This window comes from Aulonocara stuartgranti, assembly GCF_965226115.1.
Source record: "Aulonocara stuartgranti genome assembly, chromosome: 8".
In the NCBI taxonomy this organism is placed as follows: Eukaryota; Metazoa; Chordata; class Actinopteri; order Cichliformes; family Cichlidae; genus Aulonocara; species Aulonocara stuartgranti.
Genome location: NC_138959.1, coordinates 25,606,369 through 25,630,739, shown reverse-complemented (window position 1 = coordinate 25,630,739; position 24,371 = coordinate 25,606,369). Strand labels below are relative to the sequence as shown.

General features: G+C 40.5%; 1 protein-coding gene and 1 long non-coding RNA gene across 4 annotated transcripts; both read left to right on the top strand.

Moving 5' to 3' along the window:
• The first annotated feature begins 1,751 nt into the window (after positions 1-1,751).
• On the top strand, positions 1,752-3,665 carry LOC309712345. The gene is made up of 2 exons (XR_014278263.1): positions 1,752-2,798; positions 3,050-3,665. It is a non-coding gene; the product is annotated as an uncharacterized lncRNA (long non-coding RNA).
• Positions 3,666-4,630: 965 nt separating this feature from the next.
• On the top strand, positions 4,631-24,245 carry sap30bp (SAP30 binding protein). Of its 3 annotated transcripts, none has more exons than XM_082543070.1 (10): positions 4,631-4,793; positions 6,339-6,448; positions 9,395-9,439; positions 13,997-14,036; positions 19,321-19,409; positions 21,911-22,002; positions 22,118-22,230; positions 22,306-22,415; positions 23,035-23,122; positions 23,516-24,245. In XM_082543070.1, the coding sequence occupies exons 1-10, from the start codon at positions 4,652-4,654 to the stop codon at positions 23,692-23,694; spliced, it is 1,008 nt and encodes a 335-aa protein (XP_082399196.1). In that variant the 5' UTR covers positions 4,631-4,651; the 3' UTR covers positions 23,695-24,245. The 3 variants fall into 3 exon arrangements, with proteins under 3 accessions (XP_082399196.1, XP_082399197.1, XP_082399198.1); XM_082543071.1 differs by having other exon boundaries at positions 4,641-4,793; positions 22,306-22,364; XM_082543072.1 differs by lacking the exon at positions 6,339-6,448 and having other exon boundaries at positions 4,665-4,793.
• The last annotated feature ends 126 nt before the right edge of the window (positions 24,246-24,371 follow it).

Below are 24,371 nucleotides of genomic sequence, written 5' to 3'. Positions count from 1 at the left end.
ATAAAGTATTGAATTGAATTGAATATGTAAGTGGAATTACAAAAAATCATTTATTTATTCATTATGTAAATCCTCTGGTTTGAACTTCACCCGTGTATGATAAATGCTGAGTAGTTATTTCATTTCCACCTCCCTCTTGATATTGGAGTGTGGAGTGGATATAAAGTAAAGAAGTGAAGTCAGTGGCCGGTGTAATGCAAGACAAGTCGATCCAATCATAGGGGTCCATGGCTGAAAGCTCATTGTTGCTAACATGGATGACATCAGGAGCATTTCAGCAGTGGGTTGGCAGCGATGTAGCTATGCTTAGACATTTCGCCATTACTAGTAAAAGTAAACCAAAGCAGTCTAGCTGCAGGCCTCACAAATAAGCCAGTAAAATAAAAGGTACTTAAATGTTCTATGTGGCAGGTGGGGAGTTTACATGTAACTTTATCATACATGGCCATCTAAACCAGAGGCCTGTTGTCACAGTTTGGCACTGTTGAAGTCGACCTCAATGCAGGACTCAGGAGACGAGACTTGAACTCAGAAACAGCTTTTAATGCTGAACCGTGTCCATACAGGGAAAAAAACAACACGTAAGGTGAACAGGGAATTGACTTGGAGGAAACACACACGCAGGGAACACACTGCCACAAGGGGAGAACGCAACAAATAACAGAAGGAGACGATAAAAACACACCTCGTGATTATGGAGATTACCAATTTGACACAGAGACAGATGATAAACACATGGACAAGATAGAAGGAGCAAAATGGGATTACAGAAGGGGATTAACAAACCTATCATCAACTAAAGCAGACAGGGGACTAATGGCAAAGAAGAACAGGAAACTTGTAAGCACACGGAGAGTAAAGATAACACCATAAGCAGAGGGCTATGGAGCTCACACACAGTTCCATCACAAAAGCACAAACACAGAATGAACCTTCAGAGCAGGAGCACTGAACTAAAGGCACTCAGGAATCAAAGGAACGAATAATAGGAAGCTAAATGTCAACACTAAAGAATACAGAGTCATAAAGATAAATAAGAGTACAAAGCTAGAGAAAACTCAAAACGACCCTGACATCTATATCACTAGGTTTTGGATTTATCCAGATAATTTTAGGGTTAATCGTGGGTTATTCAGTAATATGAAGGCAGTTTACATAAAAGGTGGGCCATATGCACGGTTGGAGATAAGAAACCATTAGGTGTAAAATCAGCAGTCAGTTATTCCATACAGTAGGTCTTTTCAAGTCTTACTGACCACTTAAAGCACACAACAGTGCTTTTTTAATAACACACACATCCACGCTGGTTTGCCTGCAGCAGCTGTGTTTTGTGCTTGCATTTAATAATATAGTTTTATGTTCTTCTGTAAAAATCAGTCACTCTGCTGCCAGTAGACTTATCCACTTTAAAAGAACATGCTTGTAGCTAGATTGATAAACTGTGGGTTGACTTGTGGAGTTGATAACCTCCTTCATGTGCCCAGGTACACTGAGCTTGCCTGAGTATGCTGTTCTTGCTTCACAGTATAGGACCCAGTAATTGTGTAGAAAATTTCTAGACTCAAAATTGTCTCCCAGCTTGTGCTGACCCCACCCCGTGACTCTGTTTTGTTTTGTTTTTCTCCCTCCTGTCTTGTTTTTCTCCTCACAGCCACGGTTCTCTTCATGATATTACTCTCGTGCATCCACTGCTGTTGTTTTACGAAGCCAAAGCACCAGCCCTCAAGAGTTCAACCCTTGCACAACATCTGAGGAAGAGACAGGACAGAACACACCTAGAAACATCATCTCCATCCTTCTTCGCGCTTCTCTGGAAGAATTAAGTGGGTATCAAAAACAGGCAAGGATGGGAAGTTGGTGCCATGATATTTCCAGTACTCGATTATCATCCAGAGAGCCACACCACTGCAATGCAGCTGAAAGGCACAACTCATCAAGATTCATTATAAACCAGAACAATGTAACACTGTGTGGCAGAGTTTCATTGGCAAAGAGACACAACAACAAAGCTGATATGTCCTGAAATGTCACAGTGACTCAGTTATTACAAATGTGGTTTGCGATGATGTTCACATTCAGGAGGAATGTGGGAAACAACACGGACAGTGTACATTCCAACATGTATGTGTGCTCTGGGCACGAAGTTCAGCAGAAACATAGCTTTGTTCAAAAACAAAGCGCCCCCTGCTGGCTCAGTGAAGCAAATCGTGCCAATGGAAAATGTGAACTATTCATTGTTTGATGCCACAGTTTTAAATGTATTCCCGTTATATTGTAAAATAGTAGTGTGACATACAGGAAAGTGTTTCTGAGACGCCACTTTTATGTGTTTTTGCTTCTTCTTGCTTTTGTAAATGTATCAGATGTTAAATACTTTAATTAAATAAACATTTCTTTGTTCTTATACCTAATGTAGTCACCACAGTCTATAAGAGCGAGGATCAAAATGTCATCAGTGACTCGTTGCTCCATCGTGCACATTCCTTATCAGCAGAATTCCTCTTTGCCATTGTGAGTTTAAATATTAACCATGAGCTGTTGCTTTTACTTTGAAATGGCAGTCACCTGGAAATGCAAACAGGAACTGTGCTATGTTTGCATATTCAGAACACCACTCCTGCGCTCGAAGTGAAAGTAAACTGTTATTTTGGACTATTTAAAAAATCCTTTCTAGTTCGGCTTGTGGATCAGAAAAGCAGCTAAAGAGTCGAAGTTTTCTGTTGTCATACTCTGCTGTGTTTTCACGTTCTGTTAAGACTCAGTGAGCCGTTCACTTGGCAGGACATGGCGGTGGAGAGGTGAGTTTCTGATAATGAATATGCTCGGTGACGAAAGGCCTTAACACCTGCAGATTAATGGGCCGTGCCAATAAAAATATAACATATCTGTTGCTTAGATATTTGGAGTGTGAAATAGCTTTTTTAGTTGGCAGATAATGTGCTTCTTTCAGCTCTTAGTGCCAAATAATGGTATTAATAAGATTGTGTGAGTTGGTAAATATCAGGGCAGGTTTACCTGGTTTTCATCTGGTTGATCATTCTCTATACAGTGTACTAGACCAGCAGAAACCCACAGGGTCACCTGAGGACTGGGTGGAGTGGTTCCTTCATCGTATGCATCAGGAGCCGTGGGCACTGGGTGGTATTGCCGTCATTGGAGTGTTTGTCCTGGTAATTCTCTCTCTGGTCATCTTTGCTCTGCTGTATGGATGCTGCTGCAGCTCAGGAGACGAGAAGACAAAGAGAAGGCAGAAGAATTCAAAGGACAGAGTCATTTAAGTGTGTTCAGATAAAAGAGAAAATGTACACTTTTCCACTTTTGAATTTCTTTGCTACATAGTATAGGACTCTTTTTTTAAAGGTTTCTTCAACCAAAATTTGAATGAAATTAAAATGCCCATATATTTTTTCAGTATCTGCAAAAATGGCCTGACCACATCACAGACGCCAAACCATTGTTCCACTTTGTAACGCGTCATTGCCAAGCAGCTGATTGTAAGAATTGTAAAATGGTGAATGGACTGCATTTTCTACTCTGAGCGCTCAAAGTACTTTTCACTACAAGAAGAAAATATTTAAATATTGCAGTTGTAAGAAAAATAGCCACTAATATCATAACCCTATTACACTAATAACTATTAAACTTTTTCTTCTAATTTATTCCAAGTTTGACTAGCATTTGTGATTTGAAATGATCCACAACCATTCTGTCAAGATACACAAATGTTTGTGTAAATTCATATGTTTATCTAGTGAACTTTTTAGGCTCACACAGTAAAAACTGACTGTTTCGATGTGATTTCAGTGTGATTACACATGAACCAGGTTGACGGATAATAAGACACACATGAATTCAATCCAGGTATTAAGGAAGGAAGGTAAAAGAACAGTGGAGGGAAGTAAAAACACAGCCCTGTGAGAAACTAACCTTCAAAATAAAATGCAAAGTGAACTTAAAGAATCAATACCTGTAAGTGAAACAATACCTAGAAATACCTGGTACAACAATAGAATGAACGCTGGACATAGATGTACAGTTACCATTGTGAAAATCTGAAGGGAAAAGTGTAGTTTGGGCAGAAAGTCGGAACTTATGGCAAATGGCATGGGATAATGAAACAAAAGGGAGACATTTATATAGGGTGCAAAACACAATAGAAGCTAAGAGGAGTAGCGGATTGCAGAGACGTGAGGAGGTTGTTATCAGTCGAATACGAACGGGCCACTGCTTTTTAAATGGTACTCTTTTTCGGATAGGGAAACATCCGACTGGCTTGTGTGATGGGTGCACTGATATGGAGACGGTTGAGCATGTACTCCTTAGTTGTAGGAAGTATGTAAGTCACAGGAGGGTGATGTGGGGTGAAATGAGTGGTGGAAGGGAACTTACATTTGAACAAGTGGTTAATAAGTTAAGTCATGGTGAAGGGAAAGTGGTGGTTTTTTGAGAAGTACTGGTCTCATCAAGAGGATCTGAGGATTCAGGAGTGACGGACGGTTAACAGCCAGGAGATGGCAGTAATGCAACAGTTTTGGATGCAAGCTGCCGTTAAACTTGACTGAAGAAGAAGAAGAAGAAGAATGAACGCTGGCCAACAAAATGACTACATTTCCCAGTGGCAGACCAGTTCCTTCGGTGTGTTACCGTTTTGATGACGTCAATATTCTGCGACCCACCGTTTATGCGATACTACACAGAAATGGCGAGCGGTAAAAAGAGTACGCTGCTGTCGTCTTTAGCGGTCTATGGAGATGATTCGGAGCCCGACTCTGACCCTGAACAAGAAGAATCAGGTATATAAAAGTATTTAACTTCCTTTCATACGTTTAACGACTATGAAATACTTTGCTGTAGGTCCGCCAGCCTTACTGCGGAACTTCATGTAGGAGCTAACGTTAGCATGTAGCTAGTTAGACGATCTTCATGTTCATGTTGTTTTGTTCGTAAAACATAATATGCGCATATTTCGCTGGATGGTGTTTTTTTATTGAGAGAAACTGTTGCCAAACGGAAATTAACATGCGTCTTTAGTTAACGGAGGAGGGTGCGTTTTGTGTCAGGATACCGGGTTGTGTTCTTGACTCCGAGATAACCTTGTTCACTGGTGAGATAGGCCCTTACTCAATTCTCAAGTACGCGAGTCCGGACTTGCCGAGAGCACGAACACGGATTCGCGATTTGTACAATTGGAACACCAGCGTACTTGATGCTGTCACAGGTCCGGAGTTTTTACTGCCGTCCCTTTGCCTGTTTAAATCATAAGAACTGTCACTACACAGAGATGTGCTTCTGAATGTGGACGATGTGTCTTCTGCATGCAGTAATACAGTTCTGCTTGTGTTGAATGATGTAAACAAACAATCGATCTACGCTCTTCAAACATCAAAATTGATCATTTGATTTTTTTTATGACACATCCTCTGCTCTTTGTAATTTAACGCAATCTTTCCGTTTTCGTATTTTGGATATGATTTTTGAGTACACCTTCGCAGTAGCAATCGACTCCAAAATAAAGCTACCGGAAATGTACAACTCTATATCCCAGTATATTTTCCCATAGTTGTGATCCACTGGCAGTTTTCATGTTGGCCTTATTATGTTTATTTCTCATATCGTCCTTTCTTAAAGAGCCAAAGCCTGTCTGTTGGCACACAGGGACCAAATATACTGATTTGTTTCTGGATTGCTGGATTATGACTTGTGACATAAGATCATTGTAATCCTAATTTTACTAACCCATATTTCAATTTGTTAATGGACAGAATAATTATCAGATTAATCTCAAATTAAGTAGTCATTAGCTACAGATGGATGTGCGTAATGTACTCCACTGGAAGCAACTACACCAGTAGTAAAACCGCTTTACATTAATAACCCATTGATAAAATATACATCAGTATAAGGGGACCTTTTTGTCCACTGAGCTCTTCTAATTTTAAAGCTTAAAGTAAATTTCTTGAGAGCGAGAGAAATATGACATGTGGTTGTTAGTTGGCACAGAAGCTTTCAGAGCAGGGATTCATGAGTAAGTGCCAATTTAGGGAGTCGGTAAAGTTTTCAGAGTATAGTGACCATTAGTGAGGTCCCAGTGTTGCTAAGCTTTAGTCTAGGCAATGAGGGCTAGAACAGACAATTTAAAACTGAGGACGAACTCTTTCTTTGGCTATTTCCTGTTGTCTCATAGGCTGGCTTACTTTGAGGTTTCAATAGTTAGAATGATATCACTCAAAATTAGTTATGTGTGAAATAAAAGAATGATTTTGCTGCCTAATTGATTTCTTTTACTTCTGTGTCTTTGTGACACCCCCCCCCCCCCCCCCCCCATCTCGCATCAATAGGGGGGCGTGTAGGAAGCCTTGTATATCGCTATGATGAGGATGACCTGAACCAAACTGTGGGCCCAGAAGAAAAAGAGTCTGCAGATGAAGACAGCAGAGAAAACAACTCGGTCAGTTTTGAATTCTGAGCTTTCTAGATTTTATTTTTACTCATCAATCAGTTCCATTCCACTGATGTCTCTAGCTGACAGAAAAATAGTTCACGTGTTGTGTGCTCTCGGAGTATGTGGTGTGTTTTGAGACATTGAATCTTCACTGAGTACAGAGGGGTTTGGAAGGCTGATTGCTTGGTTGGATCTGCATCATAATCAGGATCTCCCCACTACAAAATCAGCATCACCAAAGTACTTTTTTTCCCTCTTTTCTTTAGTTTTACGTTCACATTATTTGATTTCTTATAAGCATAAGTGCAATCTTCAACATCCCCCAAAAGTTGATTCTGTTTATCTGGATGTAGCGTTTTCAGTGGGAGAAACGTTTCGTCACTTATCCAAGTGACTTCTTCAGTCTTGGCTGACTGCAGGTTTCAGTACATTTGCATAATGACTGAAACTAGCACGCCCGAAGGAGCAGTGGACTGGGAGATCAGTTCATTGATCATTAAGATGCAAATTCTCATGACCATTGATCAAAGACCACTAATCAATGACAAAATCTTCAACATCAAAAGGCTAACGGTTGGTTAAGACAAACCATGGTTCCTCCTTTGTTTGATGTTGAATGCCACATATGTAGTCTTATCCATGCTTGCTTTATGCTTGACCTGGGATTGCACGAATCCAATCTGTGGGTGGTCACTGACAGCCTGTCTGCCTGCAGAGAATGTTTGTGGTCAGATGGAGCCAGGGTTAAAAAAAGAAACTTGTAATACAACTGATCTTTGAGCTATCTTGTCCTGTTGTTGGTCTGTCAGCAAGCTTCAGAAAAGACTGAACTTTTAATGTACAAAGAGCTGAAGATTAACAGTGTTTAAAATCAATGAAGTGTCCACTGCAGGCGCTGTCTGTACTTTTACTGTTTTTACAATCTTAGATTTTTCCACGCTTCTCCTATTCCCGGTAATCTCTGCTGTCACACCCCTCCCTATTCACTTGTCAACCAATCAACATTCACATCCAGTGACGTGTATTTGGGATTTTGCGGTGGCAAGTTTGTGATGGGTGAAAACTTCCGTCTGTGCTCTGTCCAAAAGCAAACCAGAACGCAGACTGGCACATTTTTGGGACAATAAATTATGCTTTAGTTACTTGTTAGTTTTAGAGCTTATTCTTAAAGTGCTCCATTACAATGCTGTTTGTTTTCTCTGGCATCTTTGTGCAGATTACATTAGCTCACCAAAGTCACAATATAGACAATGTTGTTAGGCTGAGAGCGGGTGCAGAGCAGCCATACAGAGCCAAGAACATATACAAGCATTATTATGAGAGCGGGTATTAGTGCTTTACTTTTTTTCCCCTCCATACTATTGCTGTAGCCACCTTTGCAAATGTTTTAATTTGCATCAAACTTTAAATGAAACTGTAAATTTTTGAAGTGTTCTTTGGGCACACATGTATCACACTCTTAACAGGGCTTGCAAAATTTTTCCAGTCAGGCTACCAAAATCTATCTCTGCCCTGCCTGTCGGGCTATCATAGGAAGGAAAAATATATGTCGATGCTTTTGCATTCTTTCGAAAATGTAGCTGAGCAATTATGTCATTGGCATCGGTGAGCCACTGTCAATATGTGACACATTGAAATCGCGTTTGAATTTGCGCTTGTTTTTTGCTTTCACTTTGCGACCGCGTGAATGGTGTATAGAGAGCTTCAGCACTGATTGGTGAGTGACGATTAATTGCGCACCAATTCCTCTGACGTCGTCTTATCGGTGATTAGCTTACTATTCAGACATGACAAGTGAAATCTCTCGCAGCAAGCTTAAACATGTGAGAGGTTGATTGCGCAGAGAATCGCTGACCGTTATGTAAGTACGTGTGTAAAAGCAGCAGGATTTACGCCGGTGTTTTAGTTCTGCTCAGCCAAATAAGACAGGTCAGGGTGAAGAAGGGACAGCCAAAGAAAAGCCGACCACAAAACGGAAAAGTTATGACAAATCAGACAATGAGACCAAAAAAGCGCAGCTTTTTTGGTTTCATGGACAAAAGAATTTCTGTTGGAATATGACGAGCTAAATAACATGATGTTCTGCCAGGTGTGTTGTGAGTTTCATTCGATTTCTGAGTCGACAAGCGCCTTTGTTACTGGGACCAGTAATTTTAAGAAAGACCCCATCAGAACCCATGAGAAATGCAAGAAATGCATTATTGCTCAGTCTGCAGTATCTTTCCCGGAACAAACACCAATTGCAAAAACATACTAAAAATAAACCAAGCACAAGAAGAAGTCCTGAAAAATCTGTTTAGAACAGCGTGCTATGTTGCAAAGAGTGAACTACCACTGGCAAAATTTAGCAGTCTTTGCAAACTTCAAAAAGCAAATGGCCTCGATCTTGGTTCCACTTACCTCTGACCCGTGACTCCAGTGGAAATGTCATATTCAGGATCTGACACAGACTGATTCATGTCCTACACAGTTCTTACAAGTTCATAGAAATTTCTGTTCAATGAGAACCAAGTATTTGAGTTGATGATTGTAATTTTTATACAATGTTGTGATTTGTATTTTAACAATTTTTTGATTAATTTTTGTTTCTGTTACAATATTATACTTTAATGTATAATATTGTAACGGAAACAAAACATAAAAAAATTGCTCTCTTTTTTTTATTCGGGCTACCTAAATTTATTTTGGGCTACCAAAAACTGAAGAGTGCCGGCTCAAAGGGCTACCAGAGATTTTGAAATTTTGCGAGCCTTGCTTAAGTTGCTAGAAATCACAGTCAGCCTTACAACCTCCCAGAAATGCTTTATTTAAGGCCCACTTGTAGATGAAATAGTTGACTAATAGGTTTTCAGCCCAGTGCTGGCTGTTGGTCCTGCTGCTCGGCTCCCCATTATGGTCTCTTTTCCTTTTTGCCCCTTACAGTGTTAACCTTCTGCATTTTTGTTTTTATAGGAAGTGGACGAATCTGACGAGGGGAGGGACGCAGATGACTTTGAGGTATTTGAACACTGTGGGATTGATTAGATTTAGTGATTAAGCCTGATTAGTTTGTCATTCTGTTTTGTGACTAACCTGAAGCACAGCGATGGCGGCCACAACATGCAGCGATAGAGCATATTCACTAGATGGTGCTGTGGGTTCATGGATTTGAAGTACGCTATGAGTCACTGATGCATCTTCATGTGTGGCTTAAAGTGAAGAGGCGAACAAGCCGTGTTGATTCTGTAAAGCACACTACTTGGACCTTCACACCATACTAACCACACCCTTTGTATGTGTTTTCAAACTGTATGAGCCAGACGGTGTGCCAGCTTCCTGCTGCACTGTTTGGCAGAGGATGTATAGCTTGACTGAGGCTTTGATTTACAACATTTCTGTGATGGCTGTCTGAGGGGATTTTGTGAGTTTTGCCTGTTGGTTATGCCACATCATGAAGTGATGGCAATGAAAGGACATTGCAGTATGGTAATGATAACTGTGGTTCATGATGTGGTTTCTCAGTGCTGCGTGTATCAACATGTAGAGCTTTATTGCCATGGAAGAGAAACATTTCCAGGAAAGTTAATGAAACATATTCTGTGTACTTTGTAGGGAAATACTTCACTTTCTTCTGTTGGGATGTGGTGCAAAATGAAAATTAAAAAAACAATTTGCAGCTCTCGTTAACCCGTATTTTATTCACTATAGAACATAAGAATCCTATTCACACCATAAATGAAGACTGAGACCACCTCCTCCAAAGGGTCTCAGTGCAGTCGATTTGTTTTACTAGCGTGATTACCATGTTCACATCTGCACAAGTGAACTGAGGTAAGGCAGAAGAAAACCAGTTTGATTTAAATGGAATAAACCTTCAGAGAGATTACAATGAATATCTGATCATTTAAAGTATATTCATATAATCTGGAGAATGTCTGTGTGCAAAGGACAGTTTTTATTTTACAAAGCATCCCAACTACTTTGGAAACGTGCCCATGTGTTTAGTAGTGTTATTTAAACCTGCTGCAAATACCTTTTGTGAGCAGTTGCATTAAAAACAGAGGTTGTCGTGTAATTTTGGCTACGTTGGGAGAGAGAGTTTAAAGCCTCGATGTGTTTTCTTGCTTTTGTTACCATCACTAAGATATTGTTATAAAGCAATAGGATACTACTCATTTTGGTTTTGCTAGAAATTCTGCGGTGAAATCTAGCAGCAGTGTAGTTTGCATAAGCAGATGTTAGGTCAACAGGCTAATATTTGGGTTTAGATTTAGAAACCCAAAAAGAGAGTGAATGTTTATATTAGCTTTCACTTTGTCCTCAAACTTATTGTCGTTTGCAGTTGGCTTATCTGTGAATGGCAGCTGTTAGGTGTTGGTGTGATACGTGTCTTAATTGAGTGTGCGCAGTGCCTCATTTAACCACAAAGACTGTTGTGCTCGATAAGAACTGTGGTTGGATATATCCAAGTTCTCCTTTAATGTTTTAGATTGTACTGTGATCTAGTCTGAGATCTTAAGAAAACATTGAGTTTACACATTCGGGCATGGGGAACTGTCTGCTGGAATGGAGATAAAGGGGATAATCTGTAGTGTGAAGCCTTTGTATTGTCGATAAAGTTGATAGTTCTTTTTAGATCTGTGATAGCTGTGCAGCAGAGCCCCCTACTACAGGAGAACGTTTCCTTGAAGAGCGTGCATCAGAGTCCCTATCGCTTAATTTCAAAGCACTGTTTCTGTTAGTTGGTGACCAACTGAGATATTGAGAAGAGGGGATCTGTTATGTTTCCAGTAATGCTTATTTAATAATTGCCTGGAAGTTTTAATTTTCAGTAAAATGGATTGTTCTATAATCTTGCTCATAATTTTTAAGCTTGCTGGAGGATATGTTAATTAAAAATAAATAAATTAGACAAACTAAATGTCATAAGTGACAGAGCTCTGAAATATTTAGAGATATTATTGTCCAACATATCTGAGAGTAGTGCTCTGAATTTTGGGATCCTCACCTTCTAGTACCATCTGGTGAAAAAGTCAGTTTTGTTTTTATGTGGTGTGACCAATTTATTTCATTTACACATTTTTTAACCACTATCTCGACTATAATTCTCATTCTGTTACCCAAAATCTATGTGGTTTTATAAATCCAGGCAATTCTCTCCAGTGTTTCGTTTTTCCCAGTTTAACATGCTAACAAGTAGCACTAAGGTGTTAAGTGTTCCTTCGAGGCTAATGATCCTGGAGCTTGAACACTAAGGAAGGAGAAAAGCACTTGGCTGGAAAGGATGTGCAGCAGGTTAGGGTGATCAAGGATACCGATGGAAATGTCATAAACAAAAGAAGAGAGTGTATTGAGAAGGTGAAAAGAGTACTTTGAGGATCTCATGAATGGAAAAAAATGAGAGAGCAGATGGAGGACAGTTAGTGAATCAAGGTGTGCAGAGGATTAGCAAGGAGGAGGTGAGGCCAGATACGAAGGGTCGAAAAGAGGTTGGCCCAGAAAAACGCTCTGAAGATAATGAACCATACCAGGAGTTGTTGAAGCTAGATTAAGGAGAGACGTGACAATCAGTCAGCAGCATTATGGCTTTTTTGCACTGCAGATGCAATGTTTCCTTCTGAGAGTGTTAAGAGTACAGATCAGAAGGAGCCTCACTGTCTTTGTAGGTCTAAATGGTGGCGTTTGAAGAGAGAAACTGTGATACTGCATGTAAAAGTGGAAGGGAAGTGAGGGTGGTGCACGACATGTATGAGCAAGAAAGATGACAGATGAGCAGGTTTAAGAGAGCTGGAGGTACACTCTCAAGAGAAGAGGAATATTTTGGACAGAAGAATAACAGCAAGAGTAAAGGGGAAGGTTTGAGATGGTGAGCTGTGTGGTTTGGACACAGTGACGCTGAAAAAAGAACCACAGAGATCATTCATGAATGTAGTGAAAGAAAGTTATGTGACACAAAAAGGATGCTGGTAATAGGATGAGATGGAGGCAGATGATCCACTGTTTCATCTTCTCAAGGGAGCAGCCCAAAGGAGAGGGGAAACAAAATAGTAGTAATAATAATAATAATAGTAATAATATTCCTGCTATTGTAGCAGTGCTGAATGAGTCTGTTATAAGAGGGCAGCCCACATGCTAAAATGCTGCTGCTGCAGAGGCCTGAGTTCAAATCCACTTGGATACCATTTTCTGTGGATCTTCCACACACAGAACTGTTCCTGGTGAGAAACAGACTGAACCTCATGTTCAGTGGAGTGCTCCTTTTAACGAGGAAGCATATCGCTTTGTTTATACAGCTGATACAATTAAAGCAATCCGGTCAGTCTTAAATCGTTTTTTCCCAGTTTGCTGGATGTATACAAAACGCTAACAGCTGATATTTCATACAGCTGTCTCACAGAAATCCCATCAAGAAAGAAGAAAATGTAGAATTAGAAGTAACCCCCTTATGGTGTATTCAACACCATATTCTGTTATTATAATAATGTAGCATTGGCCTTTATTACACTGTTTCCAGTAATTAAAACTTAAATGAGTAGATACGTGATCAGCGTCCCTCCAGTGAATAATCTTTTGGTATATGTGTGGTTACAAGTCCGTGTTTACTCATGCTAGACAGATGGCTTGACGATGTGCACAGTTAGCTGAAATTAGAAGGGCCTGTTGTTGATCTGAAAGGGTGGTAATATTTTTGGTGTGGCCTTGTGAGACGGCTAAATTTATATTCTCTGTACAAAAGTCCTCAAAAGCTGCTTACTGTGACCTTACTGTGAGGGCGAGCTAAAAGGGGAAGCCGTGCCAACTGGAGGATCAGTGAAGTGATGAGTGTTTTTTTGTTTTTTGTTTGTTTGTTTGTTTTTTAAATTAATTCGTTTAATTTTAAGCTCTGTATCAAATAGTCTAATTTTTTTTGCTGGGGTTCTTTGCTGTATTTACATGTCTTTCTGCCGTCCTCCCTCCTCCACCACCACCTTGTGATTTGGCCCACTTCAGGACAGTTCTTTGATGTGCCCGTGCAGTTGCTAGGTGACGGCATGATTCCTGTGAATAACAGCGCTGTTCTTTTGTGCTGAACCTGTGTTATGCCCAGAATGCTGGCACAATAGGCGGCATATTTTAAGGGCTGTACAAGACTCCTCCTCCTGCTGAGCCAAGTCGTTCTCTGGAATCTTCTCTAAGATTTACAGTTCAGGCTTCTGTTACTGCTAAGAAACTGCTCTGTAGTGTGTGAAGTCTGCTTCTGGGTTCTGTGATTTTTAGGTTTCAGGTATACAGAGAATGAGCTTTTGTCTTTAGCTCTCTCTTTTTCACCTGTACAGTTTTCCAATTTCATTGTACCATTGTACTATGTATGACTGTGCAATGACAATAAAGAGTTATCTAATTATCTAACACCTTTGATTAGATCATTCATCTCACCAACTAAACCCTAGCAGGAATCATGGTCTCATAATATCTATGACTGATGCTGCGTTTATTTCCCACCATCGAGCACTAATGATAAAAAGAGGCCTAAATGTCCCCTGTTTTTTCATTTTTCTGCCCTCCCACTCTCACCCCTTTTCTTGTGATTTCTAGATCTCAGAAGCAGAAAAAAAGGACCCCAAGGAGCTAGTTGGTGAGTATACGCATGAACTCGCACGTGCTCACGCAGAATATAGAGCGGCAATTAAAGGATTAAAGTAATCCTTGTGCTCAATCTTTAACTTTGAACAATAAACTGACCCTACACAGAAGTATTAGCCCAAGCCTGTGATATATTCCCCACTGTTGTCCACAAGCTCTTAAAATGGACTTGATTTAATATTTAAAAAAAAAAAAAAAAAAAAAAAATATATATATATATATATATATATATATATATATATATATATATATATATATATATATATATATATATATATATATATATATATATATATATATATATTTTTTTTTTTTTTTTTTTTTTTTTTTTTTAAATTTTAGTGGAACCCGACTTAAAAATTAATTTCTTCCCAAGGGTCTTTCGTAAGTCGCAAATTTTCGTAAGTCGAAGCACCCATTGCACGTTTTGAGTGAGGCGATGCTGATTGATAGGCTAATTGCTAACTAGAACCACAATGCGTCGTTCAAGTGGAACAGCGAAGTGCAAGTACGGAAGCCAAGGGGTTGTCACATGATTCGGAAGGCATTGTGGGCATTGTAGGCTTGGCTGAGCCAATCAGAGCCAGCGGTTTCGTTACTCGGGCATTTTGCCGTAACACGGGCAGAAATATTGCCGTTCAGTGCCTTCGTAACTTGAATTTTTCGTGAAACGGGGTATTCGTAAGTCAGGGTTCCACTGTATATACAGGGTGGGCCATTTATATGGATACACCGTAATAACATGGGAATGGTTGGTGATATTAAAGTCCTATTTGTGGCACATTAGTATATGTGAGGGGGAAAACTCCTCAAGATGGGTGGTGACCATGGTGGCCATTTAGAAGTCGGCCATCTTGGATACAACTTTTGTTTTTTCAATAGGAAGAGGGCCATGTGACACATCTAACTTATTGGTAATGTCACAAGAAAAACAATGGTGTGCTTGGTTTCAACGTAACTTTATTCTTTCATGAGTTATTTACAAGTTTCTCTTTGTTCACAGCCATTAACATGTCGAAGAGGTTAACATGTGAGGAGCGGATCGAAATTGTGTTGATATCTGGTGAACGCAGTAACCGGGTCATTGCAGCAGATTTCAATGCAAGACACCCTACGAGACCACCCATCTCCCATGCTACAGTTAGCAAACTGCTCGCTAAGTTTCGTGAAACTGGTTCAGTGTTGGATTTGCCAAAATGTGGACGCAAGAAAACTGTCACTAATGAAGAAACATCAGTGGCTGTCCTAGCTTCATTCAGCAAGAGCCCACAGCGTAGCACTCGCCGCATGTCACTGGAGACTGGCATTAGTCGAACATCCCTTCGGCGGATATTAGCTACTCACAAATGGCACCCTTAGAAACTCCAGCTACTGCAGCATCTCAACGAGGATGACCCAGATCGGCGCACAGAATTTGCAGAATGGGCAAAACAAAAATTGGAACAGGACTCTCAGTTCACACAGAAGATTTTGTTCAGTGATGAGGCAAACTTTTATGTGAATGGTGAAGTTAACAAACAAAACCACCACTATTGGTCTGACACTAACCCACATTGGATGGATCCCTCCAAGACTGTTGGAACAACAAAAGTGATGGGTTCGACATGTTAATGGCTGTGAACAAAGAGAAACTTGTAAATAACTCATGAAAGAATAAAGTTACGTTGAAACCAAGCACACCATTGTTTTTCTTGTGACAGTACCAATAAGTTTGATGTGTCACATGGCCCTTTTCCTATTGAAAAAACAAAAGTTGTATCCAAGATGGCTCTGAGACTTTGCAGCGACATCAGCGGCCACCTTTGAACTCGTAACTATGTAACTGACTGTAAATGAACATAAAGATGCAGACAAGACCAGGAGGCATTCATTGCAGTGAAATGTGGATGGCTATAATTATACTCCAGTACATTAGCCAAACTTTGTAGAGAAATACAGTTTTAACATGAACTGTATTTCATATACAGTTTATGTTAAAACTGTCCAATATCCAGTGACTGAGTGATTATAAAGATGGTTTTCCAACAACAGCCTTGTTGCTTTGCTGGTTAGCCACATAGAGCTGAGATGGTTATTGCCTGGTTAAAGTTGTAATCTTTAATAGTTTAGTTTTATCCTTAATGAAGCCCACCTGAAATGAATTTAAAAAGATGTGATGATATATAGATGGCTGCTACGATCATCCAGGAGGTACTAAATTGCATTCGATTTACGTTAGAGCTTGATATCTTTGCAGAAAACCTATGATTCTTTAGCTGAATGTAATCCCCGGGAAATCCACAGTTTGCCTTTTTTAGTCAGGTGTAAAAAATATATTTAAAAAAAAAACAAAACAATTGTTGTAGAAAATTACATTTTTTGGAAAAAGTACAGTATATATTCTGACTTATCCTTTGTAGAACCTAATAGCACTCAAAGCTGAGTGCCTCAGACATGGCTGTAATTATTTGCTTAAAAGGATAATAATACATTTGTTGAATTTCTTTCAAAAATATGTGAAAGAATCAGATTTTTTAGCAATGCCAGCTGGGTGTTGGTACAGTAGGTGTATGAATCACTACCTAGACCTAGTTGACTTATTCAAGCCTCTTTGTCCACTGACTAATAAATGAAGGACTAACAAGGACCTGGCAGTGGTTAGTGAGTAATGACTGATCTGTACAGGTGTGTAAGGAAACATCAAATCAGGCAGGATATGAGTGATACAGGGAGTGGCGTTTTATACACCAACCTCTTAGACTGTAAACCTCTGGCACTGACCGTCTCTCTCTGCTGTTGGTTAATGCAGCCCCCAGCTGGATGCGGATGATGGCACAGATTAGGCAGTGCGACACCCATTCGACATGTGGTAATGCATTGCCACGAGGGTAGACAACTCATAATTACAATTAAAATTATGTGATTTCTCATGGATTAAATGTTTTATTTTGAAAGAATGTCTCGCAGAAAACGAGTGTGAGAAGAGTTGTGTAACATATTTGTTTATAAAATGGATGAAAATCATTTTAAAAGGTGTCAGCACATCTCACTGTGTAATATCTGCCATCACTCTCCACGAGAGGAATGGCCTCTGCTCACAAATAATTTCCTGCTACCGTCACCTCTTCCAAACTTCTAGCCTGGCTCAGGCATAAAAACAAGTCCCAGAGGAAAAGGAGATGCACTAGCGCGATTTTAAAGCTTTCAAAGCAGTTGCTATTGCCACGAGTGTACTGTAGTGTCAGTGTGACTCATAGCCTGAGCCCGGACCCTTGGCATTCCTGCAGTGGAGCTCGGCTCCTCCGTCTTGTCTGTCAGTAAATGTCACAGAGCATCTGGCTAAAAGCCTTCTGTCAGCAAGCTGAAGATGGCTCTTTGTCTGTTTACTGAAGGGACGGACATTGTCTGCCTTTCCCAGAAAAAAACCCCAGGGCACAGACTTTGACTTTCTGTCTGTTTTTAGGAAGACAGATGGTGATTTAGAAACAGAATATAATCTTTTCTCTGTCTGTTTATTACTCTCAGATTCTTCCTGTTGTTTGAGAATATTCCTTCCCATGCTGAGCTGAATAATTAGCAGGGATTTATTTATTTTTGTATTTATTACACAGGCTGTGATTTATTCACACTCACACTGCTACTACCATCCGACGCACTTTAGTGTTTAGAGTTTGTACAAGGGCACAAAATTGTGAAGTAAATCTCAGGTTGTTTTAAGTGGATTAGCAGGCTTCCACACTGTTAAACCTTGTTGCAGCAGCACTGTTAGACAGTGTTTGCAAGTCTTTGTGTAGAGAGAGTTTTGTAAAATACCAAGCTACCACCTAATGCCTCTGAGTCATCGGACTTGCCTTGTCAGGTTTTTATTGTTTGGTGCTACAGAAGTTTTCTGTCTCTAATAACTGAGGTTTAGTGCCACAGACTATTTACACAAGACCAGTTCATGTTCACGTAACTGAATATCTCTGTATATCTCTATATATCTCTAAACTAGTTCACATCTTAGGCATGCGTATGAACCTATGCACATGCATGCTCAGCTTTACTTTTGTGTCTAGCCAACAGAGGGAACGCCCTGCCCCTCCTTTACTCCAACGGGGGAGGTTAACTATAACCATATCAGTTATCCAACAAAAGGGAAAGAGAGGTGCTCCGCCTCTTAGTCTTCTGACATGCGGGCAATCGGTGCACCAAAACAGTATAGACATGTGCGCCTCTGTGGACCCATATGATCATGATCAGCAGGCTGATGAAGATAGAAAATGATTAGCATCGTGTCTGCACACGAGCAGAGTTCAGCTCTGGCACATGTTGCTTAACTGTGTTGCAGTAATGTTTCTGCTCACATAGAGCCAAGATGATGCAGTCTCCATTATTTCCAAACACAGGTTTTCCACTTTGCCTAAGTCCATTTTAAATGATGGCTTGCTAAGAGAATTGTCTATTTTTAATCCTGTAACACCTGAAGGGGAGCTCAGGTTTGGTTTTTGGTCTTGTGTCAGGAATTTGAATATATACTCTGATAAATGACTTTGGGTCTAACGGGATTTTTTCCCTTATGTTCCCTGATTGAAAGCTGGGTGGGATGTTTTCTTTTGAATTGAATAAAAACATTAAATATAAGAATAAAAGTAATTGGGTTGTGCGTATGTGATGATGGGATTTTGCTCTGCTCTGTAAGCTAAAGTGTGAAACAAGACACAGTAAGCACGTTCTTTTTGGTCTTTTCATGTCCAGTCAGGTTCTTACTTGTCAGTGTTCTTCATAGAGCTTCAGCAGACACGAGTTCCTCCATCTGCACATACATGCACACTTGCAGCATCTACTCACCGAAGTACTGACAGCTCTAAATGACTGTGTCTGTGTGATTAAGAGTTAGTGACACAGAAGAATGCCTGGCCTGCAGTCAGAGAGAGCAGAGGGAGACAAGTCGAGCAAAACAAAGGAGACGAAAGGAGTCTGCCTTCTCTATACAAGCCCCAACAGCAGCCACTCCCTGCCTGGGACATGCTCTCTTCATACCACACTGCCCTGTAAAACTTACTGGCACACACTTAGGAGTAAGATGAACACAAGGGTGCTCAGGAATTCTCCAGTAATACTTTGACGCACATTAATCGAGTTTCTTCTCCAATTCATGTCCGTATTCCACCACCACCTCTCCAATTTCTCATTTGGTGGATGTACTTCTACATTTTAGCCGTCTAACGTAGCTAATCCTGCATGTAAAGACACGCAGGGAAAAGCCACAGAGGTGAAAGCACATTAGGCTTATGTTTATTTTTCTTTCCTTCCAGCTCTGTTTTCAGAAAAGGTGAGAAACATGTCACCTGACGAGATCAAGATCCCCTCCGAACCCCCCGGACGCTGCTCCAGCCATCTACAGGTACCCAACACCACTGCTAAACGTTCTCTTAACCACATACATTTCACTTGCAGCACACGCTTTAATGCTGTTGTATCATGCAAGCAGCTTGAGTAACACCACTTAGGCCACAGTTATGCCTGCTAATCAGATTGGGGGGAGGGTGTGGTTAAAGCTGGGGTTTGGGGTTTTATAAGGGCTTGATTGAATAATCTGGGGTTTTGTAGACTTGTTTATGTGCTGGATAACTACTTTCCAGGTAGTAAATTCATCCTCCTAAAAGAACTTGTCATTAGCTTAAAAAAGAAGAAATTGGTTCCATGGGGAGAGAAAACAGTCTGCGCTCACAGCCTTGGCATAAGATCAGATTTAGAAACCAAGACTTGAAACGCTAAAGGTTCGAAGCTGCCTCATCCACACACGAAACATATGGGATATTTATGCACTGAAAATAACCTCCTGTTGACGCCAAGCGACTCATTTAGCTTTCACTTGTTCCCTCTCGGGTTAGAAATACATTCTGGTGGCGACATAAATCCTGAGGCGCACCCCTGTAATTAAACCGGCACACAGTGTCATCCTCAGTCTGCTCAGCATCACCGCCGCTGATTTCTTTTCGTTGCTTTGCATTTTTGGCGCTTCCAGCTTCAGTCAGTTAGGTTTGTCTTCTGAGGAGCAAAGGCAGGTCAGGACATACAGCTGACTTAGTAAGTGAACAGCTCAGCAGTATCCCCTCTGGGCTGACACTCCCCCACCTATCAGACGAACAACTAATGATTCACCTTCACCATAACAGCCTGGATATCCCTGCCCTCTGGGCTCAGAGGAGCTGCAGCACATGTACTCTCACAGTATGGCTTAATTGGATTTCGCAAATATTCTGTTTTTCCTGTCAATTCACCAGCGCTGGAATGTAGCCACTTTGTGAACTGTTTCCAAATGCCTTTTGCAATCATACCGCGACCTTGAGATTAGAGCAGATTAGAGCGATCCACTGGCTGCCAACTCACTGAGCTCAGTCTGAAACTCGGATATCTCTGGAAAAGATTTGTGTTTTAGGAAAAGCTGACCACAATATCTGTTTTTATTTTTTATAAGTCTGCATTTGACAAAATTTTGCTGCTGGAAATTCAAGTGAAACCTTCTGAGGGAGAGGCAGGAAGTGTCCAGACTGGTCCAAAGCAGAGCAGCAGAATCACTATCATGTGTTAGCCTAATAAAAAAACAACAACAAAAAAAACCACTTGCAACAGCTCCAATAGTTTTATCAGTCACCAGTAGGTTTGTTGGGGCTTTACATCAGTGTAAAGTAGATATTTGACTATTGTACCTGTTATAGAGAGTGTGTCAAATTGGAAGACTTGTAAAGATGTGTTTTCTTTTGTAGTTTAAAAGTTAAAATGTGACAACATGGTGTAGACAGTCTGCAGCAAGTGTCACTCACAGTTTCCTCTTGTGCATTTTTGGCTACTTCTTTAATAAAAAGAGAAATAACATCACTGCCAGTGAGTGCTTAAATGCTGACAGTCGTCAGCTATACTTGTGTAGGTTATCTCATAGGATCTACATGCATCAGTGCAGAAGTATAAATGAAGCTTCTAATGTCATTTGTCCAACCAAAGTGGTACAACACCTAAGGGTTGCTCTCTAACAAATGCATAACTTGTAATTACAATTTAAGTGGGGCATACAGTTACTTTAAGGGTGCAGAGTGTTCATAGTGACAATGCTGTGAGCATGTTTGTTTTTGCATTTTCTGTGGGAGTTTATAGGGATGGACTCATCCTGGAACAAACTGCATATTTTGGTGCTGATCTATTCGCGACATGCTCGCTGCTTGCCTTCAGCCATTAACCTTGTTTATTTCACTGTTTATTGACATCCTATTTGTGGTTTTACATGTGGCAGAGGGATGCTTATTGAACCTTGAAAGTAAATATAATTCATTATAGTCCAGATATGTTTAATATTAGTGTGCTTGTTAATCTCAAGAATCCACACAAGATATTTTAATTAAGTCGGGGATTTATTGTGCACATTTAAAGAGTTTACTTGAGGAAGGTCAGAAAGTGCGTCTTCAAAAATAATTTTTTGTAGTTGTTTACATCAAATTATCCAGCCAATAGGGATGGCTTTTTAGAAAACACTAATATTAGAAGCACAGGAATTCGTTTTGTTGCTGTTAACACAGTAACAGTGGACCTAGACATGTAGTGATGATAGAGATACCTCTATGGATGAACAAGAGCACTATCCTCTTATTTCTTCTTTTTCTATATTAAGACCTCATGCATCACTGTGGATCTGGGTACATGTGCCAGCTCTATGTGGTTTAGTTGAACGTGGATGTGAAATATTTCTCCGCAAATTCAGGAAACTCATCTACAGTAACTCCATTCCTGGTATAAACATGTTGTTTATTTCCTAAGTGACACTGCATTGTGACACAAGTGAAGTGAATTGTAACAGCGGCGTGTGTGTGTGTGTTCTCTTCCTTCACCAGTTTGTTTGTTTTGTAACAGGAGAAGATTCACAAGCTGTATGAGAGGAAGCTCCATGGAGATTTTGACACAAACGCCCATATCCAGCAAAAGAAGGAATTTAGAAACCCAAGGTATGCAGCTCAGCTGGAGAATGCACCCACACCGTCAAACGCACACATGGGCTGTCAGCTACACGTGACAGCAGATGTACTGTTTGACTCTTATGAAGCTCCTCTTTGTTTTCAGTATTTACGAGAAGCTCATTCAGTTCTGCGCCATAGATGAACTGGGAACCAACTACCCAAAAGATATGTTCGATCCTCATGCCTGGTCGGAAGACTCTTACTATGAAGCTCTCGGTAAGTCTTTTTATTTTCGCTTACTTGTTCTTTGTGATTTCATATCAGCGCTCATAATTGCTTTTAATCCTCCAGCCAAAGCTCAGAAGGTGGAGATGGACAAACTGGAGAAAGCCAAGAAGGAACGGACCAAGGTGAGCCTAACGACAAAGAAGAGTGGATTACTCTGTCAGTCTGCATCAGGGGCAAGTCTCCACCAGCTGTACTTCATTTCTACTTTACCTCCATCTGACACACAGAAATCAATGTTGCCAAGTTGAGCTCTCGTAACAGCAGCTCGGGCCCAGCCCAGGGCAGATGTACTTGTCGGCTTCACCCATTCTGGGTTGCTACATAAAAACCAACTGCTCCCCCCACCCCCCCAGTATGTCTTTCTTTGCTATGGATTCTTTTGACTTTATGCTGGGCATCATTTCAGACAGCTAAATGCTGGGGGTGATGGGAGTTTCCAAGGACAATGTTGTTTAAAAACATAGTGATACCTGCTGCCATCAGCAGCATCATTCCTGCTGTTGCACTGAGCTGGACTTGAATGAACATGTAGAGCACAGCAGCTATTCTGCCTGATGTGAAATGAACTCACTGTTATGTAGCTACAGTATTCAAGCTAAGAGACATCAGAGCTGTTCACAGTATTTGTAGTTGTGCAAAATGCTTCGCTTACATATTATTGTAACCTCTGCTGTAGATTCTTAAGTTGAGCTTTTCAGTGACTGCGGTCAAGTTGTTTTTTTAAACAATAATAAATCAAACAATTTAAACCAGTGTTTTAATATATGTGTGTGTGTTGTTGTTTTTTTCCAGATTGAGTTTGTCACGGGGACTAAGAAGGGCACCAACCCCTCCAGCACAGCAGCCTCCACCACCAGCAACACCACAACTACATCCACAGGTAAAGCACTGCAACATCTGCTAGCTTCAGCTGCTCCAGTAGTAGTGTGATCAGATTGGACCTCAGGTGTACACGAACAAATGAGGCTATTGGGTTAGTGAGGTACAGTCCAAAAATCTTAAGCCACTTCTTATTTGTTTCTATTTTGCTTCCAAGAAGCTGGCTCTTCTTTTTCTTTGTGCTTTTTCAGGCTTTTTTTGTTTGGTAAGCCATTGTTACAGATAACAGACACAGTAGCAAATAAACAATTTTAAAATTAATATCATTTTTAAACGCTTTGTTGCTAGCAGGCGGTCACAAAAATGAGATGAATGATGCATCCTGCCAATCGGTTAATCCAGAAAACACAGACCTGCTCTTACTGACTCCTCCCCTGTGTTTACTATGTCACAGATGCCCAGAAGAGGAAAAGTAAGTGGGACTCTGCACTCCCTGTGACCCTGGCCCAGCCCACCCTCATCACAACCACAGCCACGCTGCCCGCCGTCGTCTCTGTGACAACAACAGCAAGCGGTACCAAGACCACCGTCATCTCCGCAGTGGGTACCATCTTAAAGAAAGCAAAGCAGTGAGGATGATGAACGGGCTGCAGCGTGACCGACGGCCTGTATTGTGCTGCAGCCGTTATATGTGTGAAAAGTGATGGACACATTTTCAGAACCAGCCCACAAATTCTTTCTGCTCCTCGTGGACTCACAAAGACTAAAAACTGCCTTCTATCTCTGGGATTGTATCTGCAATTATGGCATCACAAAGCCAAACTGACCGCGGGGACAATACTCCTCTGTAAATCTGATGCATGCAGATCTTTCTAAACAAGCGACTATGTCATTGTGCTTTTTTCTTTTTCTTTATTTGATGGCAACATTTGTTTATTTAAGACAGGAAATTGTTGAAACTGTAAAAGGGTCCCTCACAGAACAGATGTAGTTAAAATGTCTGAAGTTTATTTTTCTATACATAGTTGTGGTACAGTATTTTCATGCCTGCTGTAGCACTCGATTGTAATCGTTCTTCTGTAGCACAGTGAATGACTCTGAGCTGAGATGTTTGTTTTTTTTTTTACTCTTGTACGTATGTATTGATAAGAAGGTGAATAAATGGATGAGATGTTGCCTTTTCACTTGGTTTCTCGTCATTTGCGCAAACTGTGATCACTCAGTCCTCTGTCATTTCACATATGGCTGCTTCTAGGAGAGCGTTACGTCTTTGTGCTTTGAAAGGACGCTCCGTGGTTATCCAGGAACAA

Coding starts and splice junctions, on each gene's coding strand:
- sap30bp (XM_082543070.1), top strand. CDS start 4,652: ATGACGTCAATATTCTGCGACCCACCGTTTATGCGATACTACACAGAA. Junction 4,794..6,338: donor CCCTGAACAAGAAGAATCAG/GTATATAAAAGT, acceptor TCGCATCAATAG/GGGGGCGTGTAGGAAGCCTT. Junction 6,449..9,394: donor ACAGCAGAGAAAACAACTCG/GTCAGTTTTGAA, acceptor TTGTTTTTATAG/GAAGTGGACGAATCTGACGA.